This window comes from Calonectris borealis, chromosome 6 (assembly GCF_964195595.1).
Source record: "Calonectris borealis chromosome 6, bCalBor7.hap1.2, whole genome shotgun sequence".
NCBI lineage: Eukaryota > Metazoa > Chordata > Aves > Procellariiformes > Procellariidae > Calonectris > Calonectris borealis.
In genome coordinates this window covers 7873069-7891419 of record NC_134317.1, presented here as the reverse complement: position 1 = coordinate 7891419, position 18351 = coordinate 7873069, and the positions used below count along the sequence as shown (strand labels likewise).

Below are 18351 nucleotides of genomic sequence, written 5' to 3'. Positions count from 1 at the left end.
TAAAGTCCTGCAGGAAAGGAAGAAATCCATGCCTATCAAAGGATTGTTTTACAAGGCAGTTGTTTCTAGATAACAAGTCTTAATATGATGGGTGGGATGACACTTATCTCATGTGTAAGTTTGAGTCAATTCAGTCAAGGGAGAATCTCCCTCCTACGGTGGCCGCCCAGCTCTCGCCAATGTTATTGGTGTTGGTTTGCTCCCTAAAAATTGTCAGGTGCTCATGAAATTGAGCATCATGGTATTCAAATACTTCAGTTTACTACTCTGAATATCCTATATTGCTTTGATTAACTTATTCCCTATAGGTTGCAAACACCTATCTTTAGAAAAATCTTTAAATGCAGCATAATTGACAGTGTCAGTTGGGTTGGTTTTCCAAGCTGGCAACAGAACTGTAATTCTGCAAGCAAAATGGAAGATGAGGTACAACAAACATAAAACACTTAAAGGAATGTCCCATCAAACTTGTCCTATTGTGATAGAAATCAAAAACCACATTAATTTTAAACATTCTTACAAAGAATTCAGATTTGGTACTAGATCATTTCAGTTTCAATATCTCAATTAAATTTTGAGGCATTTGCTTCACTTTATCTGGCATGAACAAACATACTTAAGTTTCGGCTGCAATGGATTCCTGAGACTTTATTGAGGTAAGGTGAGGAGGAGATACGTGCTTTGTACAGATCTTAAAGTTAATTATGATATGGTTTCTGCTTCCCGGCAACAATCTCTTCTCTGTTTTCTTTTTTTAAATCACTCTTAAAAATAATTGAAAGAGTATGTCTTATCTATTTAGTGAGCAGTAACTTATGTGTAAAATTTTGGTTAACAGTATTAGAAATTCTGTTTGGCTAGTTTAAAATGTCTTATGTCCTGTATAACTAAGTTGATTCCCCGCCTCCCTTCTCTAACATGGTGGATCTGGGGTGTTTGCTTCCATATACTCTTTTCAATTATATACTGGCTTCAAAGCTTCCAAAATCTTGCAAAAGGTAAACAATTACCCAAGTGTAGATTCTTTTGCCTGTTGTTTTGACAGTGAACCGAGGACTCCACTGGCAGTGCTGATTTGATTTTAAGTTTACACTACTTGATTTGAATACATCTAACATAATTGATGCTGGAGTAATTGATATGAGGCTGGGAAATCATCCAGTTCTTGAAAGTTTAGTAGCTTGGTATAGTAGAAACTTTGCCAGGGATATGCAGAGTGCCAGCTTTCAATATGCAATGTATGCTTTCAGCATAGCTGATTGAAAGAAAAAAATATTTTGCAGGTAACAGCAAAACTCAAAGTCTCTGTATTGTTCCAGGTATGAGAACATTTGAACTGTCTTTGCTGCTCAAAATCTCAGCAAGCTTCCTTTAAAAAACTGATGATGGGTTCAGTTAGTTTTCAGTGCTGCTATTTAAAATCCTGTTACATAGTGAAATGAGCTCCCGTTCTGCTGCTTTTCAGCTAAGCTGGCGCAACATCCAAAAAAGACATTTGGGACTTGAGGAAAATAAGAGAAATGCTGCCTTTATGTGATAGAACCCTTTACTGTAGGTTAGGTGTTCTTTTAGCAACATGTATGTCCTGCTAAGAAATTAAGGCACTTGATAGACATCTGCTCCTGTGAGCCCAGGGCAAGGAGGGCTGTCTTCATGTAGTTTTCAAACGGAGTTAGTTTCCTTCTGAAAGGAAACCCCTTTCATAAAGGGGGAAAATACTGTCCATTAAACAGCATTTGAAATTATATTACCAATGTTACTTTTTCCTTAGAAATATTACTCCTGTGCTCAGTAAAACCAGTTCTGTTAAAGGCTTCTCTATTCATCAGTATTAGTTCTACAGTGAAACCAATACTTAAATTATGTTACGCTACTATAAGTCCTTCTATTCCTGCCTAACTGTCACAGAGCATTGAGTTAGTTTTAACTATGCAGTTAAGAAATTGTTAAACGTTTTTGTTGATTCAAATGTGCCTTTCAATCATGCATACTGTAGCAAAATTCTGGTAATGCTCTTTTTTAAAAGAAACAATAGTAATAGAAGAAGGAATGTGGGAGGAGAAAGACCAAATTAATGCATAGTAAGTTACTAAAATGGCTTTGGGAGGAGAAAGAGCATATTAATGCATAGTAAGTTACTAAATGAAAGAGAAAAAAAATTGACCAGTAGCCCATTTTAAAGTCCACTTTCATAGCTCCTATGATGAAAGGAAAAAACTGTATGTTTTAACCTGCTTATAATAGGTCATCATTTGTTCCCCTGGTAGAGGCAATGCTTTTTTCTGACCTCCCCCCGCCCTCATCCCCCCCTTCTCTTTTCTTTTTTTTTCCTATCATTTTTCAGGTAGGTTTCAGGAATAGGAAGAAAATTTATAAAAACCATGTCATGTTGCCAAGGGAATTAGGACATGAGAATTTAAAATGTAGGAGCTGGCTGAGAGAGTAAACTGCTTGGATCTTACTGAACAAGAATAATGCTTGCTTCCTGTTAAATTCCAATATCTATTGTTGATAAATGAAGAAGAGAAATCAAGGACAAGCACAATGAAAGTGGAAGAGCATATAATCCTTTAGCCAAAAGCACCTGCTGTTCCTTTCACAGATTTGACCATCATGTTAGTAATAACTGTTAAAGCTTTCTCTTATACAGACTTTTGCATTAATAAAATTGTACTATTAAGTTTAATATAAACCTTTTCTGTTGTGCCTGTCATTCAGCGGCCAGTGCAGTCTTTTGGACAGACAGCAAAAAGGTCGAAGGTACAGTAGACTTGTGTGCTGGCATGCTAAGGAAGCCCTTCATGCTTGATGAAGCTTTGTTACTTTGTGAAAAGTGCCTTTAGTTTTATTTTTTGGCATTGAAGCTTTGTTTTATTCTGTTGGATTTTTGTCTTGCCTAGTTGTCTGCTTTTGTGGTTTGCCTTCATATTTTTGGTGGCTTTTTATTGTTATGGAGAGAAACACTTTCCCGAAGATTTTATTTACTTTTCATTAGATGTGCTCTATTGTGCTGACAGTGCCTTCAAAAGCTGCAATTGCTTGGGTATTTTCTTCTTAAAGGAAATTATTTATTCTATTGAAAATACTAAAAATGCAGTTTTCAGCCATTTTGTTTTACATAAAATGAATGGAAAAATAACGGCTTATGGTATATTTATATAATTTTTTATAAGCCATAGTTTTTAATTTTACATACTTTCCTTTAGTCAAACACAAAGTTAAAGTTAGTTCGGAGCCTTGCTGTATGTGAAGAATATCCACCACCTCCCACAGCTGAAATATCACAGGACTTCCAGGTAAAAATCACATTACTGAAGTTTCTGAAACAATTCGAAGTAACTTACTGTTCAAAAGAAAATCTTTTGGGTACTCTTTAAATATGCGGATACCATATGATTTTAACTTTTTTTAATACAGCTTTAATAGAGGTGGTAATATCAGATGAAGAATTTGCTGGTTTGTTTATCTGAACTGCAATGGTTGATATCTGGGTAACAGGAAAAGGGGTTTTGTTAATGGTTTTAACTTTCTAGTATTACTGTGCACTTCAGCAGTTTAAGACTGCCTCAAGTGCTGTCTACCATCAGTAAGACAGAAAAATGATGATTAAAATGCAGCATAATTTATCGGCTTTTTATATTTAGAAAATGTACACATTTGTAAGTTCTGGTGTTTTAACGGAATTCCTGCATATTGATCATAATTGCTAGTAGTTCTATTAATACATGCTTGAGGTATGTCTGAGGACTAATCTATTAAGATGATACAACACACTTACAGAAGTTCTTAAATGCTGGACAAAATATGTAAAAATACTTTAGAGAATCTAGCTTTCCTGACTTTACCTTCATACAGTCTGTATTTTTAGAGCAAAATACTATTACTGGTTTTAGCTCTATGTATGAATGAGGGACATCAAAAAGCTTTTATTGCTGCTCTTTTTTTCACTCCTAACAAAACTGAGATGATCCTTAGATCACAAAGCATGTTGACTTACTTTGCTGTTATTTGAAAAGCTTCTAAACTGTCCTTTTGTGAAAAGTTGCACTTCTTTTGTATATTAAGAAACAAAATTAGATCTAGCGGCAGGTTTTCTTTAGAAACAGTAAACTAGAAAAAATGGCTTATGAATCCCAATGCAAATGATTGAGATTTAATTCTTCCCTGTAGAGTGGAGAAATACATGTTGAAAAGAAGAGTTAGAAGTAGGAATTTTTACAAGTTCTGATGCTGGAGTGCATATCCTCTGGGGCACAGGTCTTCCATGACCCTCTGTAACAACTCATAGAGGCAATTTCTTCACCCGTTTTGCTTTCTTTCCCAAAGAATCTTTGGGCATGGCATGGAAGAGTTCTTCTGTACGCACTAATCAGCTGCTGGCTGCCTCAAGGCCCACACTTTGAAGCATGATGTGTATGCATTAATTGTGCTTGGGACGTGTGGGAGGCTAGTCCAGCGGCTAGGTGAAGTGAGGGACTGTCTTGCATGAGACAGTAGCACGAGAATAACCTCTGTGATTGCTTCCCCTTGCTGGAAAAGTCACTGTGTTGTATTGGTGATTGCAACTGAAAAATGGCTTCCAATTTTGTGTCCATATTTAAAATGGATTTTAAGAGTTAAGAAGAATAAAATTCAGTATAAGGTTGCTGATAATACGTGAAGAATCCCAATTTTTAATGGTTAGAAAGTGTTAGCCTTGATAGAATGAAAAATATACTTACACAGCTAGGAACTGACGTGAGTTTTGGGATAACTCTGTAGTCTTGCCTGTGACTATTTATCAGGTCCACCTTCCACACTAGTGTGCACAGCAGCTCTTAGCAAGGTAAAACTCCTAGGCACATGCAGGTGTAGTAGTCACTTAGCAAGTCACTGCTGCCACTGCTGGCTGCTTCTCCTCAGAAGGCTATAATGAAAGAGGTTGCCAGACCAGACAAATTGTCTCAAGCAGACCAATTTATGTTCTGATACACTTGTTTATTTTTTCCTGAGCAATTGCAACATGAAAAAAGATACTGTTCCTTACTGAGAAACCTAGCTAAGAGCTCACACATTTTTAAGCCTTAATTGTTAAAAGGCACTGGCAGCCCTTTACTAAAAGGTGCTATGAAAGTACAAGCTTATCAGTTTATTGCAGGAGGAAGAACGTAACTGATTTATTTGATCTTTTATCTTTGTAAATACACTAGCTCTTTATTCTCTTGCTGTCCTTTGTCTACCTTTGGGGTCGTACTGATTCTATATGCTCTAATACAAAGTACGAACACTAGTAAAGGATGATCCATTTCAGGTCTTTTTAAAGAAGGGCTGTTTTCATATGAATGACAGTTATTATTGTGGTTAACAAGTAAATAAACCTTCAAAAGATTGAACAACTTCTTCTCTACCAAAATAAAACAACCCAAAGGAAGGGGGGTGGTGGGAAAAGACCAGGGTCTATAATGTTAGTTTATACTGACTTGTGTAAATTCAGGTTTTTGTTGGGTTTAGAGATTGCTAGTAAAAAGCCATGTAAGGGCCCCAGGGTGTAGGGCCTTTGAGTAATATTCTGGAATGTTTCCTGACTCTTACCGTTTTCTCAAGTGTTTTAAGCTGCAGAAATTTATCAGGTTTTGATGGTTTTGGGGGTTTTGCTTTTTGTTTGGCTTTTTCTTGTTTAATCACGATTTTGTGACAATTTCTTCTGCTACAATGAGGACTTCAGGTGATCTGAGTTACAGCGAAGAGTCTGTTAAATCGGTATGCCAGCAGAGACCCGCCACAAACAGGGTGGGATTAAAAGAATTTTGGGGAATAGAAGTTAAAAGATTTTTCGGCAGCTTTCCAGTCAAGTAGGTCATATTTAATTAGATGCTACAGTTTTTATAGCATGAAATCACAAGAAAGTGCCCTTTGGTACAGTGTTCTGTTGTATCACACTTTGAAGTAGAATTGGTGGTAGTAGAAGAACTGGCTGTTCAGATGGCTATTCCTTTTTTAGCTCTCGTTGGGAAAAGAAGTATGAAAATGATTACTTGCTGAAATCCTTTGACTAAACTATTGCTTTTACTTCGGATGAGTTTAGAATACGTAGTCAATCAATTTTCTAGTGAAGGAAAATCAGACTATGAAAATCTCTTTAATTTACTGATAGTTTTGTAGAGTATTATTGTAAAATGGAGAATAACATATTGGTGGATCCAAGTCAGAAATAATTTCTTGATAAGACATAAATATGTTTCTTTCTTTCTTTTTCAAATAACTGTTATGCAGCTATTAGGTGAACAGTAGGTGTAATGCACTTTGTAGTGACAAATAAATTGCTTATTTGAATTATGTTCAGGTTTATGAGGCGAGGAATGCAATGATTTGTTTTGGACCCTTTAAGGTTTGTAGCCAAGTGAATTCTCAAGACTAGGAAAGAATTATACAAAACATTATTAGTGATTGGTAATGGTTTTTATCAGACTTGGTTATAGATAACCTTATAAAAGCTGAGAAGTCTTCACACTTGTAATGATGTTTTGTAGGGTGTTCATGAATTAATAAGTTTAATTAGAACATTTAATGTGGGGAAAAATTATAGTGAAAGGGAGAGCTGATAAAACTATCAGCTAAACTTTTTTTCCTCATTTGAAAAAGTTGTTACTCCAAAAATGCATATTGAAACTAGTTTTTAACCATAACCTCATTAGTATAGGGTTCCCATTGCCCAGGTCTGAGGGACCAAGGTAGAGAGAGCAGTTAGGCGTGCTAGGTCAGGGAGGAGCATTACTGCAGGTTGTGCAAGGATGTGTTTGCGTGTGAAACAGCCTTTAGCCTTGGTGAATCCTGGCTATATTTAACTCTGGCCAGCTTACATGAGTGAGATCAAGTCTGTGGAATGACACGCGAAGAGAAGCTTAGAGCAGGTGCCTGGATATGGGTAAGAATGGGTTTGAAGGAAGAGTGAGGACTTGCATGGGAAAGTATTAGGTGCAGAACAGAAGAGTGATAGGGAAGAATGGATGAGGAGCGGGTTCTTTGGGTTGGGAAGGATCAGATATTCTCAGGTGGGTGGGGTGACAGCAGGAACTCGGCATCTCGGGGAGCAAAATTGACATTTGAGGGATTTCAAGATAAAAGGTAATGGGGGACTCTCACTCTTACAGGACTTCGCCACTCATCCTCTTGGAGTCATTCAGACACATGGTGTCTCCATGTGAATTCCCCCTACCTCCTCTGTTTTTGCCGTCTGAAATATGTTAGTCCTTCACTGACAATCTTGTTGAAGAATAAAGAGGCATGAAAAACAAATTAGTCTTCCGTTATTTAGGGGACCGTTATGTCACTATAATTTCAAAGGGAAGCTCTTTTTTGCTGTATTTGGCAAACAGGTTTTATGGTAGTTCACCTACTTGTATAAAAACATGGATTTTGAGATGATTGCACACAAAGCTACTCTGTCAAAATATACAGGAAGTTAAGAATCTAAGCCTTGATGACAGTAAGGTTTGCAAATTTTGCCTTGATATATTGTACTGTAAATATTTCCCTTTTTTGTGGATCTGGAAATGCTGGTCTGTCTTAGATTGAAACATTGTTTGTTGGTGGTTTTTTTTTTTCCTTCTTGGTATAAACCAAATTGAAACTTGAAACAGGCTTTTATAGTCAAAACCTCTGAAGAATGGGGGGAAAAAAGCATCGTGGATGATGCATTACTTAAAAATTTAGAAGCTGTATAAAATTTATACATCTGAAAAACTGGAATATTTTCATGTATGTATCAAATAAGATACTTTGGATTCATTTTGAAATAGCATTCAGGGACTGGAAATGTATGTAAATTCTGAAACGTGTATGGTACTTTCTGTGCCTTCTCTATAGTTTTTGATTTACTGGTAATTTCATTTTGTGGTTGCATAAAGTACATGTGGGATCAGGAAGAATATGAAGGCAATTATTTTCCTTGTTACTTCTTTATTTTGCAGGTAGTATAGTACAAAAGAGTTCTCCTGCAAGTATTGTTTGAAATAATTTCCGTGATGACTGATTTTTACTTTTGACAGGAGAAAATTCAGATCCAGTTGTCACAGTCTTTTGAAAAAGAAGAAAAGCCTGCAAAAGATGAAACGGAAAAGGAAAAATCCAGTGATAAACTGTCCAGAAAAATGTTATCAAGAGGTTTGCTATCTGTCATTGTGCTTTTAAATGTACTATGTAGATAAAGAATATTTAGAGAAAATACAGTTTGCTTTCAGGTCATCATCGCATAAACATTGCTTTTTTTTTTTGTAGCAAATGAAGGAAATAGATTAGACATCTTTGAGCTGGAGAAGGAATTGGTCCCAGAGGATACAGTGCTTTCGAGGCTTCATCAAACACATGTTACTCCAGCAAATGCTTTTCCTTTTTCGCCTGTCTAGCTGTGCAGACCAGCATAAAAGCAATTGTGTTGCCTCAGTTGTGTCCAAGTGTTTTTTGGAAAACTGACTTTACTAGTCAGTAGAAGTTATCTTATTCCTAGACTTTGTTACAGGATTTGCGAAACTTAAGTGAGAATGACAACTACCTTTGTACTTTTTCGGTCTTTATTCAACAGACGTCAATGTTCTTGTTTGTTTATTTATTTTACTTTTGATAGTATCTAGAATTTTTTTATAAAGTTTTGGAGCAAGGGTGGAACTACTTAAGTAAAAATGACAAGTATTATGTTTTCACTTTAATATTCCTGCATTCTGGATTGAAGATCTGTTCAGGTTGGGAAGTCATTGTACAGCTCTTACTTTAAATAAAGGATCCAGAATGTCTACCTGAACACCTTAGATCAACCAGTGTGTAGGAAATATCTTTAAAGCTAGAATTCTTTTTGAGACAGGTAGTACTTGTCCATCTTGTGTCCCTCAATTCCATAAGGCTTTCCTCATGTGGCATTTCAGTGTATCTTGTCCCAGCTGGCAGCCAGGTATTTGTCAAATAAAAAGCACTGGGATGGAGAACTTAACTGCATTTATAAATCTCAGTCTTTGAAATGATGCCTTAAAAAAATAGGGTGTTCTTTCAGTTGTTTGCTCAACCTTTAAAGTGCATACCCACCTTCTAAAATAAGGAAAAAACCAAACCCCACCCCCATCCCCCCCTAAAAAAAACACCCAACATGTTAGGTAATGATGAGTTGAGAGCAAAGTGACAAAATGCCTAAGGTAGAGGTAGCTGTTCTAAATTCACCCAATATCTCCTCTGGAGGTTAATTACTTCCCAATTTAGGATGTGCCAAAATAGAAAATGATGGAATTTAAGCATCAGTCTTCTAGTAATTATAAGGAAGTTATTGCTCACTTGCAAATTAAAAAAATTAAAGTAAATAATTACTCAATCTTAAAGTTGTTTTACCAGGCGTACCCTTCCCCACCCCCGCTCAGAATCAAAAGTAATCCCGAACCATAAATGCTCAAATTTGCTTGGTTTCATTATTTACTCTCTTGATAATATATGGGCAGGATTGATAGCATAATAAGTTCTGCAGATAAAGGAACCCACTATCATTCTTCTTTAGGGAACTAGAGATTCCCTGTCCTCAGGTGGACTTGGGATTTCCTCCAGGAAAAATTTAGGTCTCATTTTTGAAGATCGGACACTTTGGTCACCCAGTTTCCCACTATGCCGAGAGGCTGCTTTGCTGGCACTGTTGCTTCTAATGAAAAAGCCCGCATAGATTCTGTCTCCATTGAATCCTACCCTTCTTTGTGCAGTAGTCCCCTCGTTGCTAATAGAAGCTAATTTGCAACGACTGCTCTCTGTACTGACCACAAAAAGACCTGGAATAGCTAGGACCTAGGCATAAGTTTGAGCTGTGCCTAACTTGAGATTAGGTTAACACAGAAGTAGTTCTCGGAAGAAATCTAGTTCCAAAAGTATGTTAAAACACCTATAGCTTTGAATTCTAAGACCTGGAACTCTGGAAGGTGCTCATGTAAGGGAAGATCTGGTGTTAAACCATTCTTTCAGTGACAGATTTTAGAGAACAAAATGTAACTTTGAATACTTTGTTTCACTGAAACCAGAAAGGAGGCAGAAGGTTGAGAGACTTCTTTTTGAAAACTTCTCAATACTATGTTGTGAAAACAAAGCCTGACAGAACAAGGATTTTTTAATAATACAAAATAACATTTGTGAAGGTTAAACTGTTACATTCTGAATTACAGTATTTCTTCAGGCAACATCCAGTAATTCTGTAGATCAGCTACTGGTCCACAGAAGTGTATACGACAGTGCAATGTAGTATATTGAGAAAACTTGAAAGGTTGATGGAAATCAGGTGACTCAAGGTGATAAACTGCTTGCAAATATATAGCAATTTGTTAATAGATTGGCAGTGTTACTGAAGCTTTTACTTCTGCTTTTGCTTTTACACTTGAATTAGGGGATTGGTGATGTTGTTGGGTTTTCTGTTTTGCTTTTTACTTATGAGCCTTTTCCCTGGAAGCGTTTAATTTTGGGAATAACGTGCCTAATATTTATATAGTATTGATCCATGAATAGTATGTTCAGCAATAATTGGTAAAAGAATAGTATTAGTGTTTATTCGAAGTGTAATTTTGCTCTCTTCCCCCTCACCCTTAGATTCCAGCCAAGAATATACAGATTCCACTGGTATAGATCTTCATGAATTTTTAGTAAATACTTTAAAAAACAATCCCAGGTAAGCATCAGTAATGTCAACTTTCTGTTTTTCTTTCTTGTTGTTGCCTGAGGTGTCACACCACTTGGTCTTTTTGTTGGGTATTTTCCTCCCCTCTTAAACGTCTAACACTACATGTCAGCTATTTAAGTTGAGATTTTGTTGCGCAGGCTGTCCGAAACACCAATCCACTGTAATTTGTGTGTTATATGAACAGAGGTTCAGGACGTAGAAATGGTTTAAATACTTTTAATGTTTAATAGGCAAATAATGAGTTCTGTCTGTGTGCAGTTCTCTCCCTGAAGGGACTCTAATACTATGTCTCTAAAAGTTGTACTGTCTTAGCTTGTTAGAGACCAGACTGCCTTCTCTTACTTTAATCTGCCTTGCACTGAATTCATAGATGAAGGAATTTTTTTTTAAGCTGTACCATATGACCATAGTTAGAGATATACATATTCACTCTGCACATCAGAAACCAAATCTGACCTAATTCAAGTCCACCATTTGTTAGCAACAGAGTTGACATGGTTCTGTTGCTTTGAGGTTTGCAGTATGTTCCTTTCTATCTTGTTTGTTCTTTTCCTCAATGGGGTTTCATACTAGGTCTGTGGCTATATGTACAAGGCAAGAAATTAACTCGGTGGAATTGTGCTGCTGTTGCAGCAGCTGCTATTTGTTATTCATTCATATTATAGTTATGATTTCTAATGTGATAATTTATTGGGATTCCATTTTATTGGCAAAAAATGTAAAACGAGCTCTAATAGGGGCCAACAACATTTTGTTCTATAGAGTAAAATTAGAAAGCACGGACCTCTGCTAGACTTTTACGTTGTTCCTTCCTGAAGTCATAAAGCATCACAATGAAAATAAGAAATTGTAGGTGAAGGTCTGCTGTGGTTTTACATGCGCAGTAACTGGGAAGCCTAGTTATCTGATGTGCACAAATTATGAACTGTGCGACAATTAATTTCATTACATGTTAATGATTTATTGGAACTGGCTTAAGCATTTTTAAGACTAATGTTCATTTCTATCACCTTGAGTTTTAGCTTTTTCGATTTCTCTTAATACCTCATCACATTGCAATGTGTGCCAGCTTTTAACCACTTTTAACACTTGTTGGTCTGTTGTAGTAGTGCCTCCCGTTTCAGTACTCTGTCACTCTGTGTCTCAATGATCCCGTGATGTGCTTCACAATCCAAGGGCCAGTTCAGGCCTCTGCAAATCTTACTACCCATGGTAACCAACAAGAAACAACCTAGTCACTGCTTTTCCTTCTTCTTGAGACTGTCTTGTCAAAAACTGTACTTTCAGTTGAGCCTACTGGGCAGAGATTACCTGAAGGATCTTTCTAATTTCTGGGATGAGAACAGCATGTTTCACTAGGCGGGTTCAATATAATATAGCTTAGTGAAAAATGAATACTTTGTCCTAAAAATACTGCATTTGACACCTGGTGGTCCTATTTACAGTCTGCGATCATCCCTTGGTCACAGATCTTATCTATGTATTCTTAAGATGAATACAACTGCAGTTATTGGAGTGTCTCATATGTGAGTTGCTGTGTTTTTATTTTCAGGGACAGAATGATGCTGCTGAAATTAGAACAGGAAATTTTAGATTTCATTGGTAATAATGAGTAAGTACTGTACTCTTATAGGAAAAAAGAATTTAAGAGTGTTCCTGTTTATTTAATAAAGCTACTATTCGTTTCTTCCAGAGTTCCAAGAAAAAAGTTTCCCCCAATGACATCTTACCACAGAATGCTGTTGCACAGGGTAGCTGCTTACTTTGGATTAGAGCACAACGTGGACCAGAGTGGGAAGTCAGTCATAGTAAATAAAACTAGCAATACAAGAATGTAAGTGTAAAAGTCTTGAAAAAACTTTCTGATGCATAGATTTAACATCTGGGATATATTATGCAATGATGCTGCATCTGTAGCAGCAGGGGTCTATCTACTCATTGGGAACCATGCATCAAGGAGAGGTAGTTGCAAGATCTTTTCTGTTCATGTTCCAGTGCTGTGTAATAATGTGATCTGTTTCATGTTTAAAGGATGTTATCTGTAAATTAACAATTTTTGTTGCTTTTTTCACAGAGATGCATTGCTAACTTTGTTTCCATGAAATATGAATTTATATCAACTATTTATCTGTTTAAAGATTTACACCAGTCAAGGGTACAAAGTACATTCTTTGTTTCTTTTGGAACACAGAATCAGCCCTTAACTTAGAACAGGGTCATTTCTGATTTGGTGTAGGGAGGGGACAAAACTTGCACAACTTTTGGCTTTTGTACTGTAAAAATCTACTGGGAAAATTCAGGCATTGAAGTCTTCGTTGGAATAATGTTGTTTACAGATCTCACATGGCCTTACAAAATAAACATAGCAGGGAAGACAGACAGCTCATCAGTGGGAAGTGTCAACCAGGTTAACAAGTCATGGCATGCTACTTTACTGTGAGGGCTGGGGAGTTTTTGGAGAAACCACTAGGCAAATCCATATTTAAAAAAAAAGTAGCACTGGGGCCACAGCAACTCCAAAACCATGTGTAGTTGATGTTTTCATTCAAAGGACCCAGCTGTTCTCTCTGTCCTCTGTGCTTGCTCTGTCTCCTCATTCTGTCTCAGAAAGACAAAGGACTAATGTGTTGGTGTATTTATGCCACCTAGTTTCTAGTTTTAACTTTAAAAAACCCAAACAAACAGACAAACAAAAAAACCCCAAAATGGTGTCAGGCAAATGCTTTAAGTGCTCTATGATTTCAGCATGAAAATAGGAGTTTACAGCACCTAGATCCTGATCCCAGTCTCTATGTACACTCTCCATAGCTTTGGGAGAAGAAAATCTAATTATCCACCCTAATTTTTGAGTTAGTAGAACTTAGATAATATGCCACGCTGAAATTTCACTTAAGTAAACAGTTTCCTCCTCAAAAGTTTCTAGAAAAATGTATAGAGCCTAAATACATGTTAAATAACTTATGTATTCATGTATGTGTTTTTGCTTTGGCTATACATTCTCTATCTAAATTTACTTATAAAGCCGTACATTTCAAATCTGTTGCCTTTGCATCTACCAGCATCTCTAGACTGAAGCTTCAGTCTACCACTTCAAGTGTGGAATAAGAACTATTAGAAGATGATTTCTTCATTTTTATGCATTTTTTTTCTAGACTGTATTTAAATAGCTTGTGGCCTCTGGAAGCCCTCTATAGATGTAGTTACTAATTAGCAGGCATTTCGTCTAACCTGCAGACATTAAGATTCGTAATGTTTTCAGTATTCTTATTTTAAATCGCTTTGGATATAAAATAAGAATTTAGAAAGAAAACCTTGGAGATCTGCTCCATGTTGAATAAAACCAAACTTACCTTTTCCTCATAGGCAGATTCCCGGCTCCATCGCCGATCAGTGATGTTACTGACATCAACAACCCAGTGCATACTGGGACGTCTCAGTGGAGTGGGAAGTTGGTGATTGCAGGGCAGTAAATTCAGGGACCTTTAAAAGAAAGAGGTAAGACAGTCTAAAGGTTCTCTGAAATGCCTGCTAATTATGTTTGGGCATCCAGTAACTAATAGTTAGGTTTGGCTGTTTTATAGAAAAAGATCTCCTGATTATACAGATGTCCTGGGTAATGAATAAAGAAAAAGAAATAGAGAAGAGTATACATATGTTTTGTCTTTTATTAGACAAATATTTCCTGATTGTCTGAGAACTTCTCTTGCAATAGTAGTTTTATTGTCTAGGTACTTGGTGTCTATTTTTAATAACAAGAGTTCGCAAAATACCTCATTTTCTTTCACTAAGTAGATAAAATACCAAAACAATATATATATAATCTGTCGCTTCATCCTCTCACTGTGATCTTGTGAAGCTCTTGCTTGCCTGCATTGTACTGTTCTTCTCTTGCTTATTTCTGCTTAATTTTATTTTAGAAGTTTGTAAGTTTCAGTGCTCTCTCCTCTATCTTCTTATCTTCTGTTTTCCCTTGAAATGAATTCTGAGGTATTACAGCTCTAGCAGAAAGCACCTATCTTCACTTCCATGCATGCCTAATATCCATTGCATGGCACCAGTCTGGATTCAAGAGCACTTCTGATTCCCCAAGGGCATGTGGTTTGCTTGCCACCTTAATTGGAAATTGAAGCAAAAGCTTCGAAGGAGGAAGAGATTTTAAAAGCAGGTTTGTTATGCCTCAGGAACAGGACTTGTCAGGGGTACACATTATCTTATGTTTTTTGTACCTTTTCCATTGCCTGGACAACCAAAATCTATCACTTCATCTAGAATATTAAGTATATTTAACATTAATCTTGAGTATATTTCAGTTTGTTCCACTCTGTATAGTATATGTTTACAAAACCATAAATCTTTTCTTTCTAACGACTTTTCACAGACCTGACCAAAAGTTTTGTGAGCACATAAAGGATGAGAAAAGTGATGATTTCCAGAAGCGGTACATCCTTAAAAGAGATAACTCTAGTTTAGACAAAGATGACAACCAGGTAAAATACATATGGATTATTATTTCCTTTCACTTGCTGTATTTGACTGTGTATTTATACTCTTTTCCTGTAGAAGTTGACACTGTACCACTTAATTTAGATGAGAATACGATTAAAGGATGACAGAAGAAGTAAATCCATAGAAGAACGTGAAGAAGAATATCAGAGAGCTAGAGAAAGAATATTTGCACAAGATGTATGTATCAAAGAAAATCTTACATTGTTTTGTATGAATACTTCACACACATACACGCATAGGTGTTTTTTGTTAAAAGATACTTCTTTCCAGAAAATTTTGTGTTTCTGAAGGGGACTGAGCAGATAAAAATCATTAGTGTGGCCTGAGTGAGTTTTAAATTATATTGAAGTTACTGAGAAATCTTCTGTTTCCTCCAATCACTGCTGTGTGAAACTCAAGCAACCTTCAAGAATTATTTTGGTGCATTATCTAGCATTACCTATTTCAATGCATTATTTTGCCCCTTACTGAAATATAAGTTAGAGAGTTTTGGTACCGCAATCATTTTAGTTGTTGCTCAGAGCAATAATTAGTGTTTTAAAAAAACCCAACAAACCCCAACAAAAAAAAACAACCCCAAAACCCACACATACAACACCCCACTCCCCAAAAAAAAACCTTACAAAAAACCCAAAACCAAACCAAACCAGAAAAACACAATACCCAAAACAAAACCAAAATGTTGTTTTTTCTCACTTGTCTGTATCAAACATATCTTATGACTGGTCAAAGTAAAATGATTTGAATTCCCATATGTGAAATTTCAGAAATCCAGAAGTCTAGTCTATCTTGACTGGAGTTATCAAGCAGGACAACATTGCAAACTATAATTCAATCACAAGTAGTGATTATATTTAATTATATTGAGTGAAAAAGAACAAATATGTCTTCAAAAATATGCGTTACTTCTAATAATTCACTTTTTCTGACATTTGTCTGTAGCTCTTACACATCCAAAACCAGATTCTTGTTCTGAAGAAAGAGTAATGAGCTTTAAAAGGCTAATTTGCTATATCCAAATACTTTCCAAAAGCCTTTTTTTTGTTCACCTTAATTACAAACAAAAAGAATGGACTTTTGGATATAAAATTACCTTTTCCTTTCGCGTATTCATTTACCATGTATTGTACCCTTAGAAGCTTTGTACCAAATGTTAGAAGTCACCATCAAAGACAACATAATTGAAGTTAATAAGAGCCTCTTTGATTGTGCATTCTGTCTGCTTTTTAGCATATGCGTACTTGTACCCAAAGAATTCAGTACAATTATTGCAGTAGCCAGCGTCATCTTCTACTTCACACTTTCAAGCAGAAGACACAGCAACTCAGGTGGTGTTAACAGACTTGTGAAGTCACACATCAGCTGGAAGTTACATAAGGCAGCGAAGGCCCAGTGGAAGAATTAAAACTTCAGAAAAATACTGTTATAAACAAAATAGTCAGCATTGTAACTATTCTAATGCTAACTTTTATTTCCTGCAGATGGGCCTTTTTATATTGTCTTTTTTTTCCCATAACATGGAAATTATCCACCAAAGAAGTTAAGTTTTCAGGCAGCTTAATATAAAGAGGATGTTGTAAAAGTCCATGTAGAATACAAAAGACTCCAAATTGCGGTATGTTTGTTACTGCGCTGTAGTAGGGGTTCTAGATGCCATTCATATTAATTTCTACACTTCTTTGCCCCTCAGTCCCTGTGTTCCCAAGAGAATTATTTCACTGATAAAAGGTAAGAAAATTTGCAGTCTAATTCTGTTTCATTTTCCTATTTTCTTAATAAATATTAAGCTATCTTATTAAAATGTCAACAGAATCCAGGAGGAAGAAACTAATAGTACACAACAAAGACGACAGATACTTAGGTATTTGATGCTTTCTTTAAAAAAAAAATAAAATCCCAAAGTATTCTGCATGCATTTCACCTTTTCTTTTTTTTTTTTCTTTTTTTCTTTTCCCTTATTTTGCAATTGATGCTTGTGCTAAAAGTTTAGTTTATAACTTACAGAATCAATAAGGAAACATCAGGGAGATCAGCCAACAGCCATCAGAGCAGTACTGAGAATGAGCTGAAGTATTGTGAACCCCGTCCCTGGAGCAGCACCGACTCTGATAGCTCCATCCGCAATCTGAAGCCAGCTGTAACGAAAGCCAGCAGCTTCAGTGGGATATCAGTTCTGACAAGAGGAGATAGCTCTGGAAGCAGCAAAAGCACAGGCAGGCTGTCTAAGACAGGTATAATAAAATCTGTACAAATACATAGTTACATAGCAGTGAAGTACCTGATGGTTTGATACTTGATGCGTATTGCAGATGTGTACATATGTAGAGGCCTCAGTCTCGTAGGTGCTCCATGCATACAACTCCCTCTGGATACAGTGGGTGCTGCATACATAGAATGACTACAGACCTAGCCCTATAGTGCATAACTGCCTTGGAGAGCTAGAATTCAGGTAACAAATTAAACGAAGACTTTTTGACTTTGGAAGTAGAATTTTAAAGCGCATTGTAGATGGCTTTAAGCTAAATGCATTTCATCTCATACAAAGGATTTGGAAACATTTATCAACATAAGTACTTTATTCAAAATAAAAATTTAGAGTTCAACTCTTTAGTTTCAGTCTGGCAAAGCTGCATTGTGCAGTCTTAAGAAACTGTGCGCTGCTATCCTACTAGCTAGGAAAAAACAGCATTGAAGCTGTTGGTTGTATTTGTTGTGTTATCTTTCAGTGCCATCGTTAAATTTAAATTAATATGGCTAAAAAGCTTACTTAATTTTTAGATTGCTGAAAAATCAGATCTGTGGAACAAAGTGTACTGTTTAATGTTAAGATTCAGAAATGGTGGAGGAAAATTACTCATAAGATTCTGGGTTTCAAAGGTGTGTTAACTTGTAATTAATGTCAAAACAAAGTCTCAGAAAATATGGATATAAATCTTCTGAGGGTCAAAAATGAAATTTAGTAAATATTTGTATTCCAAATACCAACATAACTTGATCCAATAGATAATCTTGGTTGTGGAGAATTTTGAGGCTTGTAATACATGGGTGGGTTGTGGATGCCCTACTTCAGAATTTGAAGTAGAACTGTAAAAAAGCAGAATATTATTGTTTGCCTGTATTATGCTTGGCTTTGATGTTATTTATAAGACTTGTTTCTAGTGAGGATCTGTTTA

At 36.1% G+C, this 18351-nt stretch overlaps 1 protein-coding gene across 5 annotated transcripts in view; it reads left to right on the top strand.

Moving 5' to 3' along the window:
* Positions 1-18351, top strand: part of R3HDM1 (R3H domain containing 1) — a 53476-nt gene that overhangs the window by 6728 nt on the left and 28397 nt on the right. For 4 of the 5 annotated variants that reach the window (XM_075152737.1, XM_075152738.1, XM_075152736.1 and 1 more), the window contains 11 exons: positions 2719-2760; positions 3207-3296; positions 8028-8142; positions 10582-10660; positions 12225-12284; positions 12366-12506; positions 15051-15159; positions 15260-15355; positions 16869-16906; positions 16989-17039; positions 17183-17409. In XM_075152737.1, coding sequence (XP_075008838.1) covers positions 2719-2760; positions 3207-3296; positions 8028-8142; positions 10582-10660; positions 12225-12284; positions 12366-12506; positions 15051-15159; positions 15260-15355; positions 16869-16906; positions 16989-17039; positions 17183-17409 — 1048 coding nt within the window. The remainder of the gene's footprint in view (positions 1-2718; positions 2761-3206; positions 3297-8027; positions 8143-10581; positions 10661-12224; positions 12285-12365; positions 12507-15050; positions 15160-15259; positions 15356-16868; positions 16907-16988; positions 17040-17182; positions 17410-18351) is intronic. The other variant, XM_075152739.1, reaches the window with a different exon arrangement.